At 48.6% G+C, this 22,372-nt stretch overlaps 1 protein-coding gene across 2 annotated transcripts in view; it reads left to right on the top strand.

The window, feature by feature from the left end:
• Positions 1–22,372, top strand: part of galnt14 (UDP-N-acetyl-alpha-D-galactosamine:polypeptide N-acetylgalactosaminyltransferase 14 (GalNAc-T14)) — an 82,225-nt gene that overhangs the window by 47,201 nt on the left and 12,652 nt on the right. For both annotated transcript variants that reach the window (XM_084453934.1, XM_084453935.1), the window contains exons 4-11: positions 3,690–3,757; positions 4,229–4,294; positions 9,524–9,645; positions 12,353–12,440; positions 13,650–13,734; positions 15,555–15,658; positions 18,250–18,376; positions 22,157–22,249. In XM_084453934.1, coding sequence (XP_084310060.1) covers positions 3,690–3,757; positions 4,229–4,294; positions 9,524–9,645; positions 12,353–12,440; positions 13,650–13,734; positions 15,555–15,658; positions 18,250–18,376; positions 22,157–22,249 — 753 coding nt within the window. The remainder of the gene's footprint in view (positions 1–3,689; positions 3,758–4,228; positions 4,295–9,523; positions 9,646–12,352; positions 12,441–13,649; positions 13,735–15,554; positions 15,659–18,249; positions 18,377–22,156; positions 22,250–22,372) is intronic.

The following is a 22,372-nucleotide window of genomic DNA, read 5'->3' as shown; positions in this document are numbered from 1 at the left end:
TAATCAGGCCGTGATCAATGTTGTTGTTCCAGGGCTTCACAACCAATAGGACGCCCTGGAGGAGACAGTCATAGCGGTGTTTAAGTCTTCGAGGGGGCTGCTGTCTCTCTGAGCCATTGGTACCGTACGACGTTGCCAAGTTCTTCCGCAGAGCTGGTTTGGGCCCGGGCTTCAGAAGTCAGGACTCCCACAACATCGCTCTGAACCCACGTTGTTGCTCTCTGAGAATCCCACGCCGTTCTAAACGGCTTATAAAGTACTTAAACCCTCACAGGAACAGAATGTTATTCGGTATATCAAGCTGGTGTCACTTATGTATTCAGGAGAGCACTTAAGCAGAAATATGCTTTATGCAAAACAAAGTAGCTTGATAGTCCTGGGACAAGAATGACAACTAAGGGAGATTAGAGGAGTGTAGAGAGAGGGAGAGAGAGGGAGGCAGAGAGAGAGAGAGGAGGAGTGGGAGAGAGAGAGTGACAGAAAACTGGAGAGAGAGAAAGTAGAGAGAGAGAGAGAGAGAAGAGAGCGCAGTAATCAGTGTTAACGGCCCTAGACTGAATGCAGAGAGATGTAAAGTATCCGGGCTCGTAAACAAGTCCTGTCTAGCTGATTAGGCCGTAGCTCGGGGCTGAATCAGGCATTCTGGCTTTATCTTACACATAATAGGAGCATACTGTAGGTAGAACTAGGCGCTTAGACCTCTGCTTCCGTCCTGGGCGGCTGTTACGCCCCTGTGTGTGTCTTGTGTGTGTCTCTGTGTGTGTCTGTGTGTGTGTGTGTGTGTGTGTGTGTCTTGTCTGTGTCTCTGTGTGTGTGTGTGTGTGTGTGTCTTGTCTGTGTCTCTGTGTGTGTGTGTGTGTGTGTGTGTGTGTGTCTTGTCTGTGTCTGTGTGTGTGTGTGTGTGTGTGTGTGTGTGTGTGTGTGTGTGTGTGTGTGTGTGTGTGTGCGTGCGTGTGTGTGTGTGTGTGTGTGTGTGTGTGTGCGTGTGTCTTGTCTGTGTCTCTGTGTGTGTGTGTGTGTGTGTCTTGTCTGTGTCTCTGTGTGTGTGTGTGTGTGTGTGTGTCTTGTCTGTGTCTCTGTGTGTGTGTGTGTGTGTGTGTGTGTGTGTGCGTGTGTGTGTGTGTGTGTGTGTGTGTCAGATTGTCTCCTGAGCTCTCGGGGAGCTTGTGACGTAATTCCCCAAGCTTTTCAGGACAATTTATAATTTAGGAGCTGCACTCACATACACACACTTAATCAAGAACTGAGGCAATTTAAGTACAAGCCAATTAAAATGTGTGACATGGCGTAGGTCCATAGGTCTTGGTGGTGGCGAAACTAACCACTTGTTGCATTTCTCGGTAATTCAAAACAGAACCGAAGCAACCAGAAGAAAAATAAAGGTGCCTCGTAGGGAGATGAATAGGGTCAGGCGTCGCCCGGTCAACGTGTCCTCAAAATGGTAATTTGAGTTTATCAGGAATGTGAGAGGCTGCTCAGGGAGGACGCGTCTGCAGTCCCACTTCCCTTCCTGGTTCGTGCACGCTGACATGGCTTCAACACATACGAAGCTACACACACACACATACCAAGGGAATAAATAATAAAGGCATACGCATCCAGGAGAGGGAGAGAGGGAAGGAGAGAGGGAGTGGGAGGAGGGGTGTGGAGCGGAGTGATGAATGGGACCAGCGTGCAGGGCGATGGAGGAACAGACCCATGAGGCTGACAGCCCTCCAATTACTCACACCAGACAGCACAGAGACGGAGAGAGGGATGGAATAAAAACCAGGGAGGGAGGGCGAGAGAATGATGAAGGATACACAGAATAAGAAGAGAGAGAGAGAAAGAGAGAGAATGTGTTTGTGTGCGTGTGCCCGGTAGAAAGAGAAGCACTCACACCATCTAGACCATACTAGATATCTCAGTATAAATCCAGTCAGATCTGGTGTATCTCCTCTATGACCTGACCACAGCTGACCCCAAGGGTGTGTGTGCGTGTGCGTTTTTTCCCCATTGAAATGAATTATGGAATGTTCGGTTGTTAGAGTGGTGGCAGTTGGTGATTTGAAAATATCCACGCATTTTGCAAATGGCTGCTACCCCTACAATTTTCACAGTACTTTCACATTATACACCAAAATGTTAGTCTTTTCAAGCTTCCCCTCGCATTCAAGGATGGCAATGCCTTATTGTTTTTGAAACATTCAGTGTTTTTTGAAAAACATGCTTCCCATTCACACAAATGGTGGAATGTTCAGTGCTCCACTCTCAGTTGGTAACTTAAAATTCATACCCGTTTTCGAACATCTCACTACTCCAACAGTTTTTAATAATACACTGACATATTATATCTCAAAATGTTCATCTGTTTGGTCTAAATATCATGCTACTGTATGAACGGATACGTTCACTTCTTAAAACTGAATGGAAAACATGCACACAGGAGTAATGCTCCCATCTCACATTATGTCCCCCGCCTGGCAATGCTGAAGGGACCCACCACTAGGGGGCAATTGCCACAATTCATTTTTCCCATTGCCACATTTAGCTTTTTAAATAAAAACTATGCTTGTTGTCTCCGTAAAAGTGTATCTCTGTGTCTATTCTACTCAGGGGCCAGTCTACTTTATAGATCCACAGAGAGAAAGAACCATGCTAGTGCTCTGGTGCTCTTTTTATTTTATTTGTATTGAACCTTTATTTAACCAGATAAAACTCTTTGAGATGAAAGGAAATCTCTTTTTCAAGAGTGACCTGGCCATTCATTAGAATTCCCTGTCTTCTTGTGCTACTCGCAAAATCCTGATATCTATTCAGAGTTTTTTTTTGGATTCAATATTCCTGATGAAAACCCTGACTGGGAAAATATTGTGTTACAGTAATACAGGAACATTATACTCCAGAAGGAGGAGGACAGAGTGAGGAGGAGGTGAGAGGGAGGAGAGAGGGATGAGGAGGAGGGGAGAGAGGGAGGAGAATAGGAGAGAGGGAGGAGAATAGGAGAGAGGGAGTAGGAGACGGATGAGGAGGACAGGAGAAAGGGATTAATACTGTATTGTATATATAGAGGAGAGGAGGGGAGGTTTGCCTGAAGTGTGCAGGGGGAGGAGGAGAGAGGGATGAGAGGAGGAGGTGAAGGTGTGCACGTTTTGATTGGCCCCGGGATTAAAGGTGAACTAATACCGACGGAGGCTCTCTCCTCCTCTCTCTGCCCCATCACCTCTCATTCCATCTAATCTCTCTCTGTTCTCTCCTCCTCCTCCTCCCCCTCTCCTCCTTTCTTATTCTGCTCCGTCCTCTCCACCTCTCCCTCCCTCCATTCTCAGTCTCTGCTCCATCACACCCTGTCAACAGTCCACTGCCTTCAGAGAGAGAGAGAGAGAGAGAGAGAGAGAAAGCGTGTGTGCGTAGTGGTGGGGAGGGAGACTGAGCTAAGGACTGCTCTCTCTTTCTAATATCTCTCAATACCCTTGTAATAGGACGACTGTTCCAAGGCGAACACTGTGAATTTTTTATGTTCTAATCTCCACGGTCAGTGAAAAGCTTGGCTTTATTGAACACGTAATACATTTTCATGAGGGGGGGGATGTCATTCATTTTCAATATGAAAAAGTTTTATGTTCGTGTGTGTGGGCGTGTGCGTATGCGGGCGTGCGTGTGCGTGTGAGCCAGAGCAACAGTAACACTCCTCTCCCCCTCTCCCTCAGTGTGCTAAACCGGACCCCCATCCACCTCATCCATGAGATCATCCTGGTGGACGACTTCAGTGATGACGGTGAGTAGCAGTCGCAGGGGCGAGACAGGGAGAAAGTTTCAACTCGGAAAAGAAGGATGTTTCAAGCCTGCAGAGAGTGGATGGAGGGGCGGGGGCATGGACGGCCATTTTGGGTCAGAGAGGAAGGCGGTTTCTTGCTGGCCTGTAGAGAGTGAATGGAGGGGGAGGAGACAGGGCGGCCATTTTGGCTCATCATCTGGGTACAATGGATTCAGACTGACTGTGCCTCTTCATTGTCAGTGTTTTTTATTCAAAGTAATTTACAGTTTCATACTGCAAGAGTGTAACAGTATTGAGTGCAAGAGTGTAACAGTATTGAGTGCAAGAGTGTGACAGTATTGAGTGCAAGAGTGTGACAGTATTGAGGATGTCTTTGGACATGGCACCTGTATCTTGTACATACGGTATGATAAATAAACATGATTGAATCCTAGAATTCTCGTTAGGTGACGTATTGAACATCTCTTCCAGCTAACGACTGCAGTCTACTCACCACGCTGCCCAAAGTTAAGTGTCTTCGCAACAACAGGAGAGAAGGTGAGCTTGTCACTGTGTGGGTGTGTGTGTGTATCAATGACAGGAGAGCAGGTGAGCTTGTCACCGTGTGGGTGTGTGTGTCTTGTCAACAACAGGAGAGAAGGTGAGCTTGACACTGTGTGTGTGTGTGTGTGTGTGTGTGTGTGTGTGTGTGTGTGTGTGTGTGTGTGTGTGTGTGTGTGTGTCTTGTCAACGACGTGAGAAGGTGAGCTCGTCACTGTGTTTGTCTGTGTGTGTATGTGTGTGTATCAACGACAGGAGAGAAGGTGAGCTTGTCACCGTGTGTGTGTTAATGTGTTTGTGTGGGTGTGTGCGTCTTGTCAACAACAGGAGAGAAGGTGAGCTTGTCAGCGTGTGTGTGTGTGTGTATCTTGTAAAGGACAGCGGAGAAGGTGAGCTTGTCTGAGGGGAAGCGCGTGTGTGGAGGAGATACCAGCAGGCCGTAGGGACGGTGCCAGCGGTGGGTGGGGGGACGGTGATTGCAGGGCTTCGAATCTGGGGGCGGTGCCACCTCTGAGCCTTGCCCGCAGTGGTAATCGAGCGTGTTGTGTGTGTGTGTGTGTGTGTGTGTGTGTGTGTGCGCGTGCAGTCATGGTAACACATGTGTGAGCAGCTATTAGCAACCGTGTTTGGACGAGAGCAGCAATCCATTAGAGGGTCAAACACCCCCCACCCACACACACACACACACACACACACACACCTGTCTTTCTGGTGTGAATATGGAGCCAACCCATCCAGAGAGGATATTGATCCGGTCCGTTAAAGATGCTGAGCAGCTCGCTAGTGGAGAGAGATGGAGGGAGGGATTGGGGGGGGGGCGTTAAGGGGGACCAGGAGAGAGGTTTGAGACGCTCCATAGCTTTTTACTGGAGAGCGGGCTCGGGGGGGGGGGGGGCAGAGGAGAGGAGAGGAGAGGAGAGGAGGGGAGGAGAGGAGAGGAGAGGAGAGGAGAGGAGAGGAGAGGAGAGGAGAGGAGAGGAGAGGAGAGGAGAGGAGAGGAGAGGAGAGGAGAGGAGAGGAGAGGAGAGGAGAGGAGAGGAGAGGAGAGGAGGAAGGTGTCATGGATGGACAGAGCTGTGTGTAGAGCATCACATACTGGACATTGACGTTGGCCCCGTTATCTTTCAAACAGCATGACTTTCATAGCAATTGGACCGAAGTGTTCCTACCTCAGCGCTGTTCGAAAAACGTGCGTGGGTACAGTGTGTGTGTGTGTGTGCGCCGCCCCTTTAGCACGTAGCGATTCGGAGGCGCACACATCGCTACGTGCCTGGCTGACATCTCGGAGCGGACAGCGACACGCCACCTCAAGCCCGACCCAGGCAAGACCGAGCTGCTGTTCCTCCCAGGGGGGAAGGGTCGCCCGCACCGCCACCCGGCCATCACCGTTGACGACGAATCTGCGAAGAATCTGGGTGTTGACCCTGGACGACCGGCTGTCGTTGTTGGCACATATCGCATCGGTTACACGCTCTTGCAGATTCCTGCTCTACAACAGCAGGAGGATTCGCCCTTTCCTCACTGACGAAACGGCGCAGCCAGGTGCTCATCCAGGCCCTGGTCATCTCCCGCCTGGACTACTGCAGCTCCCTCCCAGAGTTTTTCCTGGCTCAGAATCGGACTTTGGGGGGTGATGTGCACACTTAAAAAAAGAAAAAAAAAAGATTATACCAGCATATATAGGCCTATATTATTTGCAGATCTCGATTACTAGTGGTTCAAACCATGGACAATGCAAGAAAGAGGGATGGGCTGCACTTGAAACAAGCTATCAAACACATTTGGAGAGGATTTGAATTGCTACTTTTATTCTTGGTTGACTGGTGATTTTTCCTTTGGCTCTGGCTAAAATCTCTTTGGGGAGGGCGCCTCTATGCAGACCCTTGCCGGGTCCCCGGCGTCAGCCATTAAACCCCTGGAACTTGTCCAGAAAGCTGCAGCTCGCCTGGTGTTCAACCACCCCAAGTTCTCCCACACAACTTCCCTTCTCCGTTCCCTTCACTGGCTCCCTGTAGCAACTCGCATCCAGTTTAAGACTCTGGTGCTAACCTACAGGGCAATGAACGGAACAGCTCCCTCGTACCTCCAGGCCATGGTCAAGCCCTACACCCCCCCCCCGACCACTACGCTCTGCTACCTCGAAGTGATTGGTTGCCCCGTCACTCCGAGGCCCCTGCGGTCGATCGACACGGTCACGGCTCTTCTCTGTCTCGGCCCCGCAGTGGTGGAACGAACTGCCCACTGACGTCAGGACAGCAGAGTCGCTGCCCATCTTTCGCCGAAGGCTCAAAATTCACCTCTTCAAGACGTACTTCCAGGATCCCCCCTCTTAGTTTGCTGCTCTTGCACTTTGCCTTCAGCACTAGATTATGCCTTCAGCACTAGATTATGCTCTTAGTCACTTGTGTTTAGAAAGGAGATTCACTTGTGAGTTCTGATGAGTAGCGAGACACTGGCTACTTGCATTCAATGCAAATGCAATCATTGTACAGTAAGTCGCTTTAGATAAAAGCATCTGCTACTGTAAATTACTGTAATGTAATGTGTATGCGTGTGTGTGTGTGTGTGTGTGTGTGTGTGTGTGTGTGTGTGTGTGTGTGTGTGTGTGGGAGAGAGAGAGATGAGTAGTGTCACTCCTGCTGTGTGGGACCAGGAAGAGAGAGCTGGCCTCATAATAAGATTCTGTGGCTCTAATGAAAATCTGTTTTTTTTTAAGGTGCCTGATCGAAACTCCATAAACAAACATACACACAAATAGACACACACACAAACACAAACAATGACAATACCTAATCAGCCGTGAAAATCATTACAACTCCAATTAGATAGTATCCGAGAGCTGATCCTGGATTTCCTCAATAACAAATAGTGTCGTTAGTGTGCCCAGATCCCCTGCTCTATCACAGCCAGGAGGTTGCATTAGAAAACTCTCTCACAAGATAGACACACACACACACACAGTGACACACACACACACACAGACTCAGTGGCTTGTGTGTGTGTGTTTGTGTGCGTGCGAGGGTGTGTGTGTGTGTGTGTGTGTGCATGCGAGGGTGTAGTTACCAGTCCCCAGTGGTTGAGCTGAGCCGGTAAATTGTAAATGGTTTAGGGCATTTAGACTTGATTGTCTTTTTAATGCTACAAACAGCCGAAGCCGTTAGGTCACATCTACTCTATGGGCTATAGAGGGGGCCGTAATCACTACTGTTTCACACACACACACACACACACACACACACACACACACACACACACACACACACACACACACACACTTATATACTGACTTACTTTGACATACAGTACACACATACAGGTACATACAGACAGGCACACACACACACATACACATACACACACACAGGTACCGTATTTATATATACACACAGACACACATACACACACGCTGTCGCTGTGGTCTTTAAAGGGTCTCAGCAGTCAAGGTTGATCTCCTCTAACATCCTTCGATGCTCTGTTCTTTTCAAAGTCAGTCTGCACCTAGCAACTGTTCACTGTGTGTGCGCGTGTGTCTGCGTGCGTGTGTCTGGAAATGTGCGCGTGTGTGTATGTGTGTGAACTCACCCATCCAGAAAATAAAGCGTTATTGAGGATGAAATGGGATTTTTAATTGGCTGGAGAGCCGGTGCGACAGGAGAACACAGGGCTACCGAGGACGGCCGCCTCCCTCACAATGACAATGACGCCGTGTCCTGTCCCCACTATTGATCTATCTGGCTGTTTAGCCTGGACAGCATGTCCCTCCATCACACACACACACACACACACACACACACTCCCCCCCCCTAGTACTGGTCACGCCCATGAACACGAGATGCCGTTGGCCGTTTCAGAAGGAGAAGTCGTGTGGGCTTACAGATCCGTCCGCTGTCGGCCTGCCTATCCGTGAGGCGTGTGACGAGGTGGCACACGATGTAGCGCTACGCAAACGCGACGAAAGGCGTCATCGTCGTGCTGATAAAACTGACGCCACCTGTCAGTTCCTGTCAGAGGCGTCATGCCTATAGAACTTGAGGGGGCACGTGCCCCCTCAGATTTGGTTTTTTTTTTTTTTTTTTTTTTTACATTTCTGTTATTGTTTGTTTACCATTACATTTTACAATGCAGAGCTATGATTATTTTCTCTTTTATGTCATTTATGTCATTTAATTATGTCATAGACCACATAGCCACCATAACCTCTTTCAAAAAGCCAAACACCCTCTTTCCCAGTGGATTTGGTTTCTTCCAAATTAACACTGGACCTGGAAGCCCCCCCCCCCTCGCCTCGTCTCAGATAAACATGTTTTCATGGTCTGCTTACATTTAGATTAAGGTTGTCCTTAACTGATGAACAGGTCCTCCAAATATTAGGCTATTCAGTTTATCAGATTCAATATACTTCATACTTCAGTATACAGTATATCATTTGGACCAATGCCAAGTGAAAAAAAGATTTTATTTTGAAAGTCATTGAAAGAACGCTACCGGTAAGTTTAATTTCACACCGCTTGAGTGGCAACTGGTGTAGCGTGCTGTGTCCTGATTTTAAACTGCAAAAATGCACAAAAAAAACACAAAAATTTTGCGCGCGCTAATAACGCCTCATTATCTCGTGCCCCCTCAGTTTTTTGGGGTTGCATGACGCCCCTGGTTCCTGTATAGTAGTAGTTGAAAAAAAACAATAACTTGCTAAATCACATTTTAGGCATTCAGGTTTCATCTGGTAAAATGTGTCTCATTTCCCGACTTGTTTGCTCATTTGACTGTATTGACAGAGCTCCAGTGGGCTCCCGCGCTTAGCAATTTGAGAGAGAGAGACAGAGAGAGAGAGAGGCAGAGAGAGAGAGAGGGACAGAGAGAGAGAGAGAGGGAGAGACATAGATAGAGAGAGAGGCAGAGAGAAAGACAGAGAGAGAGAGAGGCAGAAAGAGAGACAGAGAGAGGCAGAGAGAGAGAGAAAGAGAGACAGAGTGAGAGAGACAGAGAGAGGGACAGAGAGAGAAGCAGAGAGAGAGACAGAGAGAGAGAGAGAGGCAGAGAGAGAGAGAGACAGAGAGAGAGAGGCAGAGAGAGAGAGAAAGAGAGACAGAGAGAGGGACAGAGAGAGAGCAGAGAACGTGGTTCTGTGAGACAGTAGTAGCAGCAACAGCAGCAGCAGCGTGAAGTCACATAAGGTCATACTGTACGAGCGTGACCTCTGACCCGCGACCCCCGTGTGCCCCGCAGGTCTGATTCGCTCGCGGGTGCGGGGGGCGGACGTGGCCACGGCGGGGGTGCTCACCTTCCTGGACAGCCACTGTGAGGTCAACAAGGACTGGCTCCCACCCCTACTGCACCGGATCAAACAGGTACCGTACCCAGACGCCGCCATGCTCCTGTGTTCCTGTCTCTTTCTCTCTCTCATACCGCCCGTGACCTCCTTCTTTCTCTCTCTCTCTCTCTCTTTCTTTCTCTCTTTCTCTTTCTCTCTCTCTCTTTCTATGCCAACTTTTCTCACCATCAGCTCCGCTCTCTCCCTCTCTTTCTCTCGACATCTCTCTCTCTCTCATCTGTCATCTGTGCCAGCGCCACATTCCTCTTGTCCTCCTCTCTCTTCTCTCTTTCTCTCCACCCATCTGCTCTCTCCATCTGCTCCCTCCCTCCCTCCACGTGTGTGTGCGTGCGCTTTCATCTTACCCCGCGTCACAGGAGCGTCTCCGAGCTCTCGTGCCGAGGCCCCCCGAGTCGAGCCCCGGGGGGGCGCCTTTCCTGAGTTCGACCGGCCGCGTCGCGGCGTGGCGTTTACCGCAGAGGAGTTGGGGAAGTGTGTGTGGGGGGGATGGGGTGGGGGGGGCAGGTACGCTCGTTGTACAAGCGGTCGATACCTGAAAAACAGAGCCGGGATTGATTTCTACCCAGGAGCTCATCCATCACCACCTACCCGCCTCCTCATATCTGGCCCTGAATGGCGGCGTTATCGACCACGGGGGGGGACACAGGGAGGGGGTGGGGGGGGGGAATGCATAATTCATAACGCTCGCGGCGCCCCGCTGCGTTGTGAGGGGGACACCGGCGGCGACGAGGTCAATCAATCAATCAATCAAAGCTTTATTTGTATAGTGCATTTCATACCCAGAGGCAACACAATGCGCTTTTGCATTGCGAGGTGGAGGACCAGAACAGAACACAACGCAACTTTATTGTTCGGCCGAGAAGTTGTCCTCACCTCCCCGTCGCGCGCGGGGAACAGAAGGCAACGCGACGCTGTACTGCCGTACGGGGATCGGTATTGTCTGCTGGGCCCGGTTACATTTCCACAGGGGTGGCCTGGGTTCCAGTCCAGTCTCACTCAGAGAGAGAGAGAGATTTCTTTTAAAGATTTGTAGTTTTTATTATTTTGAGGAAGACAATATACAAAACACAACACAATACATAATAAACAGTGAAAAAAAATTTAACAATAAACAACACAACAACACATTGTTTTTCAATGGCACACAATAAATTGGGGTACAGAGGGATTAATGATACAGTATGCCAATTCAAACTTCTATCAGGGTCCTTCAATATGGGTTTCTCACTTGTTCCATTTCAGCAGGTAATGAGTGAATGAATGATTCATGAGTCTGAAGGTCAGCTTTTCCAGAGCTGCCAAATGACCAAGCTGACTAAACCAAGTGTTCACAGAGGGAGCATCGGACGCTTCCATTCACACAATATTAGTTTGCGACCCAGCATAAGCGCTGTTTGAATCCACTCTGCATCTGAAGAACTTAAATCGCTGAGAAGAGAGGGATCACCCAAGACAAATAGACTAGGAGAGAATGGGACTTTGTATCTCTGAATAAGTTCAATATGAGCACAGAGAAAGAGAGAGAGAGAGAGAGGGGAGATAGAGAGAGAGAGAGAGAGAGAGGGAGATATATATATACATATATAGATATATATAGATATAGAGAGAGAGAGAGACAGAGAGAGAGAGAGAGAGAGAGAGAGGGATATATATATAGAGAGAGAGAGGGATATATATATATATATATATATATAGAGAGAGAGAGAGAGAGAGAGGAATATATATATATAGAGAGAGAGATAGAGAGAGAGGGAGATAGATAGAGAGAGATATATACTGTATATATATATATATATATATATATATAGAGAGAGATAGAGAGAGAGAGAGAGAGAGAGAGAGAGAGATAGCATCCTCAAAGCTGTGGGACAGGCCGGTCACACTCAATCACCCTGAGTAAACAGCGTGTTGGAGCAGGGGAGGGAAGGGCTTTGATGATGCGTTTGTGTGTGCGTGTTTGTGTGTGCGTGTTTGTGCGTGCGTGTGTATGTGCGTATGTGTGTGCGGTGCTGAATAGGAGTCTTTAGTCAGCAGTAGCAGATTATTGTGACCAATGTATGACTGGATCTTTCTGGGCATGTGTGTGCGTGTGCGTGCATGTGTGGACTACTCAATCAGAATCCACACACACATACACACACAACACACACACACACACACCTCCTGTTAGTAGCGTTTGATCAGATCAAAGCCCTCAAGCTGTCCAGCCGGGCGTGACCTTGTCACCGTGACATCACGCTTTCATGTTAAAAGGACATCAAAATCAATCTGCCACCCAAGTCTTTCTGACGCTTTAAGATAAAAAAAAAAAAAAAAAAAAGAAAAAAGCCTGGCTTTAAATTGTGTCATGCCCCCGGTAGGACATTTTTGAGTGTAATTTCCCTTTAAGAGCAGTAGCAGCACATCAGTGCTACTGTACATTAGCTATTACACCCCCACCCTATCATTATCACGTAATATCATGAGGCTGAATCCTATTTTGATCCGTTCGGTATGGATCATGTAAAGTACATCACACAGAGTGGAAGGTGGAGAGTGAGGACGTCAGTAGATTTGATTGAGATACATAATTGAAGATCTGGGAAACGAAGCCCAAACTGAATATGATTACTGTGGCTCAACCCTACGAATGTATGCTCATGTGTAACTGTATCTCTCTCTGTCTCTCTCTCTCTCTCTCTCTCTCTCTCTCTCCCTCCCCCTCTCTCTCTCTCTCTCTCCAGGACCCTAGCTGTGTAGTCAGTCCTGTCATTGACATCATCAACATGGACACCTTCGCCTACGTAGCGGCGTCCTCGGATCTCCGCGGAGGTACCGCTCTCTCTCCCGCTCTCCGCCTCTCTACATCTCTCTGTCTCTCTCTCTCTCTCCCTCCCTCCATCTCTCTCTCCCTCCCTCTGTCTCCGTATCTCTCTCTCTGTCACTCTCTCCACCTCTCCTGTCTTCTCTCCCTCTGTCACTCTCATCCCTTCCCTCTCTGCTTCCATTCCCCCCTCCCTCTGTCCCACTTCCACCTCCACCTCCAGGCTTATCTCCCCCCCATCCCTCCATCCCCCCCCCCCCCCCCTCCTCCCCTCCCCCCCTCTCTACAAGATAGATGAACAGCTAAACCTTCAGCGCCCCGGTGAAGAGAGATCCACCAATCAATGGGGATGAAGGTCCCGGCCGGGCCGCTGACCGGACGCTTCCATTACGGGGGCGTCCTCGGCTCATAACGGGGGAAAGATGGGCTGGGAACAGAGCTGCATTGATCCGGAGAGAGAGAGAGAGAGAGAGAGAGAGAGAGAGGGATGGAGGGAGCCTCCCAGAGAGAGAGGGAAGAGTCTTGAGACTGCTGTGTTAGCACTCCTGGGTGGTCTGCCAAATCAGCTCTGCTCTTTCCCTCCGCACACACACACACACACACACACACACACATACACACACTGTATTATCTGAGCAAATATGCCCGGGTATTCTCATGCATATTTGAGTTCCTGAAGGACACCGGTCAAGGGGGAGGGGCTATTACCCGGCTAGAGGTTATCTCAAGGTCCCGCCCAGACCAGCCCTCGGCCAATAGGCTGGCGTCGCGGGTGTTTAATGATGGGACGTATAATTTAATTAGGCATTAGCAGGCCGGCTGCTTATTGGTGGATGCGGTCAGGGTTCGGACACAGAGTAATAAAGCGTGCCATGAAGGCAGAGAGCTGCGGAACTCTCATCGACCTATCAGCTCCCTCGAGGTCCAGCCCGCCCCCCTCTCTCTCTCCCTCCTCCCCTCCCTCTCCCTGTACTTATAATCCCTTTCTTATTGCCTATTAGTTTTTCATCTCTGACCTGCGATGATCTCTGCAATCTATAGCATCTCTCATTTCTCTCTCTCTCTCACTCACTATTTTCTCTCTGCTTTTTCTATCCTCTCACCACCTCTTAACCCTTCTCCCAACTTGCTCTTTATCTCCCTCCCTCCTTCCCTCCCTCTCCCAGCCCGTGTTGTGATTAGCTGTGTGTGTGTGTGTGTGTGTGTGTCTGCCCCAGGGTTCGACTGGAGTCTCCATTTCAAGTGGGAGCAGTTGTCTGCGGAGCAGCGCGCTCGGAGAGCTGACCCCACCGAACCCATTAAGTAAGAGAAGGCAAGCATAAAGAGACCTATTACAGCCTGGCCTGGAGAGAGGAGGAGAGAGGAGGGGAGGTGGGAGGAGGAGAGGAGGGGAAGGGGGGGAGGAGTGGAGGAGAGGAGAGGAGTGGCGGAGCTGAGAGGAGAAGAGAGCCGGGCTACAGTATCACGAAGGAGAACGGACGAGAGGAGGAGAGGAGGAGGAACGACGAAATGTGTCTTCCCAGTCAAAAAAACAAAAAAACAAATTCGACTAGTAACACGCCGCTGGAGACTACGCCATTGAACCGAAGTAGTAAATGTAAATGGAAAACTAATAGAAACACAAATGAAACGGGAAATAAATAAATAAATAAATCTCTCTGCCTCCCACACGGCTCTCTTCCATTAGGATGAGTCATCTGGGAAGTCAAATGTCACACACACACGCAAACACTCATTCGCGCGCACACACGCACACACACACTCACACACACCTCGCACACACACGCCCGCACGTGCAAAAAGCATTAGCCCCCTGAGTGTAATAAATGGTGAAAATAACCGGTCTGTCTGGATGATAAACAGATGGGATTAGGCGCTGAGCGATGGGGTTGGGTAGCAACAGGCGTTTGTGGAGGCGCCATGACACGCGGGAGGGCGTCACACACTCGCCGACTCCCACTGGCTGACGTGCACTATGGACCGGAGCCCAGGTACTGTATGACCACGGTACTGAATATTAGCGCAGTGATGGTGACGGATATCTGTTAGGCTCATGCGCACACACACACACACACACACACACACACACATTTCGTACTCCCACCATCTGTGCCACCTTTGAGCACCCTGCCTCCTCCGTTCTGCATGTCTGTGTCACTCTCAGTCCCACGCTTCAGATGACAGGGTCGCTTCGACACGTCACATGTGAGTCTTTATGTGTGCGTGCGTGAGTATGTGTGTGTACAGGATATGTGTGTATGTGTGAGAGAGAGAGAGTGTACAACCTTTACACCACTCAAGGGGCTCCTATCAATACAGGTCGATGGGTGGTGTGTGTGCATACCTGTGTGTGTGCGTGCCTGTGTGTGTGTGTGTGTGTGTGTGTGTGTGTGTGTGTGTGTGTGTGTGTGTTTGTGCGTGTGCGTGCGTGTGAGAGAGTGTACAACATGAACACTACTCAAGGGGCTCCTATCAATACTGGTTAGTGGATCCGGATGGTTGGTCCTCAGTTGTGTGTGTGTGTGTGTGTGTGTGTGTGTGTGTGTCTGCCAGGCAGGAGGCCAATGCTAGAGGACCTTATCTCAGGGATGGCGTTGTGTTTACAGACTACAAATAGACTCCTCCGCATTAAAACTGGTCGCCGAGACCAGGAGATGAGAAGAGAGAAGATGAGAGACAGGAGACGAGAAGCAGGAGAGGAGATGCCGGCCTGCTGGGGGACAGGCTGACCACCCCAAGGCCGTATTTGTCCAAAGTCGGCTTATCTATTAGGCACGCGTCCGCTCTGAGATCCTGCCCAGAGTGCTGTCATGTCCAGGCCTTTTATAAATTATCAGCCGAGTTTCTGCCTGAGGAACACATTATCCTGCTGAGGTATCGCTCGTCTGACAGGGACAGGAAAAAGAGAGAGAGAAACAAATAGCTAGAGAGAGAGGGAGAGAGAGTGAGAGTGTAATGTTTCTTGATGCCAGAGAGCTATGTGCTATGAGTAGAAAGCAGCAGAATTACAGATGGCTCTGACTCTTTCTTTCTTTTTCTACTTTCTGTCTCCTTCCCTCCCTCTCTCTCTCTCCCCCCCCCCCCCCCCCCCCCCCCCCCCCGCCCCCTTCCTCCGTTCCCAGGACTCCTATCATCGCTGGAGGTCTGTTTGTGATTGACAGGTCGTGGTTCAATCACCTCGGGAAGTATGACACGGCCATGGACATCTGGGGCGGGGAGAACTTTGGTGAGTGCTGATTGGAGGAAGGCACGAGATTGGCCCCCTGATTGGTCAGGAGTTGTTAAGGAATTTTCTAAACTCAAACAATGTAATGTTTAGGAATCAAACATAGCATACCTACAGAGTTCTCCAAAGGAGAGAACCTGACTCTAGCATGCCCACAGAGTTCTCCAAATGAGAGAACATGACTCTCTCTCTGCCAACAAAGTTCTCTGAAGCATCGAGATGTCTCACTTTATACCCATAACATCAGGTCAGACCTCCCAGGAGAAGAAAGTAGTTCTCTCTCTCACTACCAGGCAACACCAGCCACAAATATATCTGTGTGAGACCATTAGGCCACGCTAACACCTTCTGGACAATCATTTGGACAGTGTTTATATCTGGGTCTATTTAGGAGAGTTTCTCCATACCAGAGACCAACCAAACTATAACCTTCACTGGGGAAATATCACTAACCAGGCTGGCTGCTGTATTTCTGTCACTATATTTGTTTGTAAATACAAATATACATAATTGACATTCACAAACAAACAGCGACAGCAAACACAATTTTCACTTCATACGAACTGTACGTGGAAATTGGTAGGCAGAGATAGAGGAGGAGGAGGTGGAGACATACTCATTCTCATATTCTCTCTTTCTCTCTCTCTCTCTCTCTCTCGCTCTCTCCCCCTCTCTCTCTCTGTGTTGAGTACACACCTTCTCACACATCTACTAGAAAACAGTGGACTGGATCTCCACCATACCCAGCTCATGGCTCTCGCCTACCTGTCTTACTTGCACACTTGCAGCAGGGAACAGGGGTAGAGAACAGGGATGTGGACAGTTGATAGACAGCAGTGGTTTCCAGACGTTGGGAGTGGAGCAGCCTCTCTCTCTCCCTCTCTCTCTCTCTCTCTTTCTCTCTCTCTCTCTCTCCCCCTCTTTCTCTCTCTCTCTCTCTCTCTCTCTCTCTCTCTTTCTCTCTCTCTCCCTGTCTCCCAGAGGTAGCAAGGTCACCTCCTCCGTCGGCCGCGTACAGCCTCCTAGCAGAACACAGGAAGTTGTGTTTCTGCTGCTCTCTCTGATCAGTACTGAGTGGTACAACTCTCTCTTTCTCTCTCTCTCTCTCTCTCTCTCTCTCTCTCTCTCTCTCTCTCTCTCTCTTACTCCATCATTCTTTGTCACTCTCGCCCCCCCAATCTGTTTCTGTCACTCAACTCTCCTCCTGTATCTCTCTGTATATCCCTGTCTCTCTCTGTGGAGAGAGCTGATCTCTCTGCCGCCTCCCCCGACAGCCCTGAGAGTTTCTCACTGTGTTTCTTTGGAAGAGTGAAGATTGTCTTCTCCTCTGCTGTGTCTGAGGTTCGGAGCGCCAACTCTTATCTGTGTGTAGAGTTTGCTAGCGTAGCATCAGCTGGCTCCGACATTGTTAACAACGCAAAGCTGCTGTGATCTGAACTAGCTATGGCTGCTATAGTTCAGAATAGCTACAACCGCTGTAATCGGGACTAGCTCAATCAAGTATGGTCTACAAGACATGGGTTTTATGATGTAATCTGGACAGGTTTGGTCCACTCTGGACAATAAATTATGATGCTACACTGTAGCCGCTGTAATCTGGACTCCCTAACAGTAGCTGTAATCTGGACTATATTGTCTTAAAGGTGCAGTATGCGGTTTATGATTTCCCATTAGACTTAGATAAATATTTGAAGGATTTAGAAAAATGCAACCAACAAAATCCCCGCCCCTCCCTTCAGGCCTCCCTCCAATCTGGAGGAGAACAAACAACACTCGCTAGGGAGGTTGACAGGCAGGTAAGCCATCCAATCATTTCAGGTTGGACACACTTATTAAATGGTAAATGGACTGCACTTATATAGCGCTTTTCCACCATAGCTGCACTCAAAGCGCTTTACAATGGCCTCTCATTCACCCATTCACACACCAATGGCAGTAGCTGCCATGTAAGGTGCTAACCTGCTCATTGGAAGCAATTTGGGGTTAGGTGTCTTGCTCAAGGACACTTTGACATGTGGACAGTCGGAGCTGGGATTCGAACCACTGACCCTTCGATCACTGAACGACGCGCTCTAACAACTGAGCTACAGCTGCCCCACAGCCCTGCAACTTCCACAGATTACACATGTATCTCATGTTAGTGTCAGAGCACTTTATTTATTGATTGCGTTCAGGATGTCATGAAAATTGCAGAAAATATAACAAAAAGTGCTTCTGAACCAGACTGCATACTGCACCTTTAATATGAACAATATCCACCAGGGAGCTACAGATCTAATCGGACTAGTTTGGCCTGGCATATAAATCATGGAAGGACCTGTTTGTTTGTTTGTTTTTGTTTATATTTGTCGCTTCTTCACACGCCCGCAAAGTGAGCGAGATTAAAACATGAGATAGAAAGGGTGCACAAACTATTCACATAAACACACGCACACAAACACACACACACACACACTGTGCATGTCATCACATTTATCGGAGTGAAAGAGGGACTGAGAGAGAGACGTTCATTTTCTGTTTATTTGCTGAATGGAGCGAGTGTGCAGTGTATATATATATATATATCTGTGTGTGTGTGTGTGTCGCTGCAGAGATCTCGTTCCGGGTGTGGATGTGCGGGGGCAGTCTGGAGATTGTGCCCTGCAGCAGAGTGGGACACGTCTTCAGGAAGAAACACCCCTACATCTTCCCTGAGGGCAACGCCAACACCTACATCAAGTAAGGCACCGACCAAACTAGGGAACATACATAAACAACACCTACATCAAGTAAGGCACTGACCAAACTAGGGAACATATAAAAACAGATAAACAACACCTACATGTACATCACGTACATGTGCACCTACAGTACCAAACTAGGACCCCACACATAAACAGCCAATACATCAAATAAGACAGACCTGTCCACTAATAGATAAGAACACGTCCGTTGTTATGACTTGATTTTGAGACTAGCTTTTGACGTGGGTGTGTATCTAATATATGTATTTATTTAGTCAAATGGTCCCCCAATTTGTAATGTTATGTAAACAGTAGTCTGACTCAACGGATGTAGGTTTTGGCAACAAACCTTGTCATTCGTTGTCACACTGCCCAATCAGTGGCGAGACTGGCGACTGGCCACTCGGTCAGACCTACAGTACACCCTAACAGTCAGTCTGAGACAGACTATTTTGCAAGTGCAGCGTCGCTGCGTCCGGGGCTGGCTCCGCCCAAGACGACTGTGATTGGTTTAAAGAAATACTGTGTTTTTTCCCCTCCCTATTGCAGAATGGTAATATGTCCAGCCAGACCTGTCTCCGGCGCTGGCACAGCATAAACGAAGTGTGGAGAGATAGGTCTGGCTATGAGAAACTATGTAAACAGTAACTGCTGGGAAGCACTCGAGTTGACTGCATCTGTTCAGATTTAATTATAATTTTCATTTAGCTATTAGACCTCAGGAAAAGTCACTCTGTTGTTCTGGATACGTAAAACCAGTGCAGCTAATTTGATAATGGGGCTGTTTTTTTTTGTCTTGTTCTTGTTTTTCTAGTTGTCATTGTTGGTCGGTTACAGCCCCCACCTCTGACTGTTCGTCTGTCTGTCTTCATCTCTGGCTTAGTTGCACAAACACAGAAGATGCACAAACACAGAAGCACATTATCCATAATAATGCATAATTTATGGGTCCTGTCAACAGATCGTGTTTGTGCAGCACAGTTCAGCCCAGCTAATGAATAATTACTCTTGAGGTCGGTGTGTGTAAGAACAGCAGCACAGGTCTGTGTGTCTGTGTGTGTGTGTGTGTGTGTGTGTGTGTGTGTGTGTGTGTGTGTGTGTGTGTGTGTGTGTGTGTGTGTGTGTGTGTGTGTGCGCGCACATGTGTTAGTGTGTTAGCTACTCTTGCACTTTGCCGTCAGCACTAGATTATACTGTTAGTCGCTTGTTTAGAAAGTACATAACTTGTTAGTCCCGGCGAGTCATCGTACACTGACTTCCTACTGCACGTTAAGTGCAATTATTGTAAGACGCTTTGGATAAAAGCGTCTGCTAAACTACTGTAATGTAATGTGTGTTATAACAGCAGGTGTGTGTGTGTGTACTGCACAGTATGTGTGTGTGTTTGTGTCTGCATCCTGTGTTTGTGTGTGCGTGTGCACGTGTGTATTAGTGGCAGGTGTCTCAGTGACAGTAACATCAGATACTACAGTAACATCAGATACTACAGTAACCTGACTCCTGGGCAGTGGTTTGTGTTACCTATCCTTCCCCAGTCACATGGAGTGCGTAAGGTTGCAATGTGATTCAGTCTACTCAAATGTATATTTTGTAATTAGGAAAAACGGTCAGACCTACAGTACACCCTGACAGTCAGTCTGAAAAATACAAAACTCATGCATATTCTAGAAATAGTGTATATCTCAGGGAAATAGATTCACTACAGAACACACACGCACACACACACACACACACACACACACACACACACACACACACACACACACACACGTACCTGTGCCTAAATGTTGGTTCCACAGGAAACTAACTTGGCCATGATTGATCTGAAGGGCAAAGATGCAAGAGTAGGCCATGAAACAATCTATTCAAATTAATAATCCAATTAAGATGTGGCTAGAAATATTCGGTTGCGTTACACGGTAGGTAAAGGTAGGGGTCCTTTAACACACAGGTTGAGTTTGACAAAAGGGACCAGACAGACAGAGAGGGAGAGAGAGAGAGAGAGAGAGAATAGTCGGTAGACTTCTACAGATCTGTTGGCAAGTAGAAGAGGTGAGGAGGCCTCCTTATTTACTCTATTTATTTATTCATTACTATTTACTTATTTACTCTCAGCATCTCTACACGCTGTCTTTGTCCCCAGAGCTGCTGCTGGGAGAGATGTGTGTGTGTGTGTGTGTGTGCGTATGTGCACATGGGTGTGTCACAGAGCCGAGGAGATATCTGTGATGTGAGCTTCAAAGGGGTTCAGGCTCAGCGGGGGGCGCCGGAGCAGAACTTAAAGGAGTAGTAAAGCGAAAATGCATGTTTAGCCCTGTTTTAAGGTTACTTATGATCATATACAATGGTTCAGATCCAAACATTGACAAAACTAGTACTTTTGAGAAAGTCTGATAATTGCTCTACCACCGTTTTGGTCATACAATGGATGTGTATATGATCATAAGTAACCTTAAAACAGGGCTAAACATGCATCTTCCCTTTACTACTCCTTTAAGTGTTCCTCGCCTTTAGAACCGAGCTGAGCGAAGAGGGGGAACATCAGCCTCGTTAGCCCGACGGGATCGGCCCGTGTACCGGGAAACGCAAGGAACCGACTCGCGGAAATTGTCGCGAGAAATGTATTGTGAACAGTATCCAGCAGGGTACAGTTGTACTACTATCTGTACACTGCTGGAGTCGGGACACGAGGTGTGTGTGGGGACTCTGAAGTAGGAACGTTCGTCCGCTGCTGCCTGTACTCCTGTGGGCTTCCTACTGAAGCAAACAACGGCTCCTGTGTGTGTGTGTGTGTGTGTGTGTGTGTGTGTGTGTGTGTGTGTGTGCGTGTGTGTGTGTGTGTGTGTGTGTGCGTATGTGCACATGGGTGTGTCACAGAGCCGAGGAGATATCTGTGATGTGAGCTTCAAAGGGGTTCAGGCTCAGCGGGGGGGGTGTGTGTGTGTGTGTGTGTGTGTGTGTGCGTGTGTGGTGTGTGACCATGATGAGGTATTGCAGGCTCATATATGAGGCGTCTTCACACCCCACACACTCAACCACTCTCACACACACGCACACACACACACTCAATCTCTCTCCCTCTCTCTCATGCGCCACACTCACGCTCTCATACACTTGTACGTACACACACTCACACACACGCACATACTCTCTCTCTCTCCATCACACACACGCATACACATACATACACACCCTCCTAAAGGTGACCCTCTCAATCTGTAACATGTCCACTGAAGGTTGGTGTGAAGGGTTAGGAAGGGTGTGCTGGTGTGAAGGGTTAGGACATGTTGGTGTTGGTCAGGGTGTGTTAATGTGAAGGGTAAGGGTGTGTTGGTGTGAAGGCTGGGTGTGTTAATGTGAAGGGTTTGATTGTGTTGGTGTGAAGGGTTGGCCGTGTTGGGGTGAAGGGTTAGGGCATGTTGGTGTGAAGTCTTAGGGCGTGTTAGGGTGAAGGGTTAGGGTGTGTTGGGGAGAAGGGTTAGGGTGTGTTGGGGTGAAGGGTCAGGGCATGTTGATGTGAAGTGTTAGGGCGTGTTGGGGAGAAGGGTTAGGGTGTGTTGGGGTGAAGTCTTAGGGCGTGTTGTGGTGAAGGTTGGGTGTGTTGATGTGAAGTGTTAGGCTGTGTTGGTGTGAAGTGTTAGGCTGTGTTGGTGTGAAGTGTTGGGGCGTGTTGTGGTGAAGGTTGGGTGTGTTGATGTGAAGTGTTAGGCTGTGTTGGTGTGAAGTGTTGGGGCGTGTTGGGGTGACGGGCTCCTGTGTTGTGGTGCGTTTCCAGGAACACTCGTCGCACGGCAGAGGTGTGGATGGACGAATTCAGACTGTTCTACTACTCAGCTCGTCCTGCTGCCCGCGGCAAGTCCTACGGAGAGTGAGTTGCGCACACACACACACACACACACACACACACACACACACACACACACACACACACATGTACAATCATTGTACACACAGACACACACCTGTTGTACAGCAGAACCAATACTAGCTC

The sequence above is a fragment of the Borostomias antarcticus genome (assembly GCF_949987555.1).
Source record: "Borostomias antarcticus genome assembly, chromosome: 19".
Lineage (NCBI taxonomy): Eukaryota > Metazoa > Chordata > Actinopteri > Stomiiformes > Stomiidae > Borostomias > Borostomias antarcticus.
This window is presented reverse-complemented; position numbering and strand designations above follow the sequence as displayed.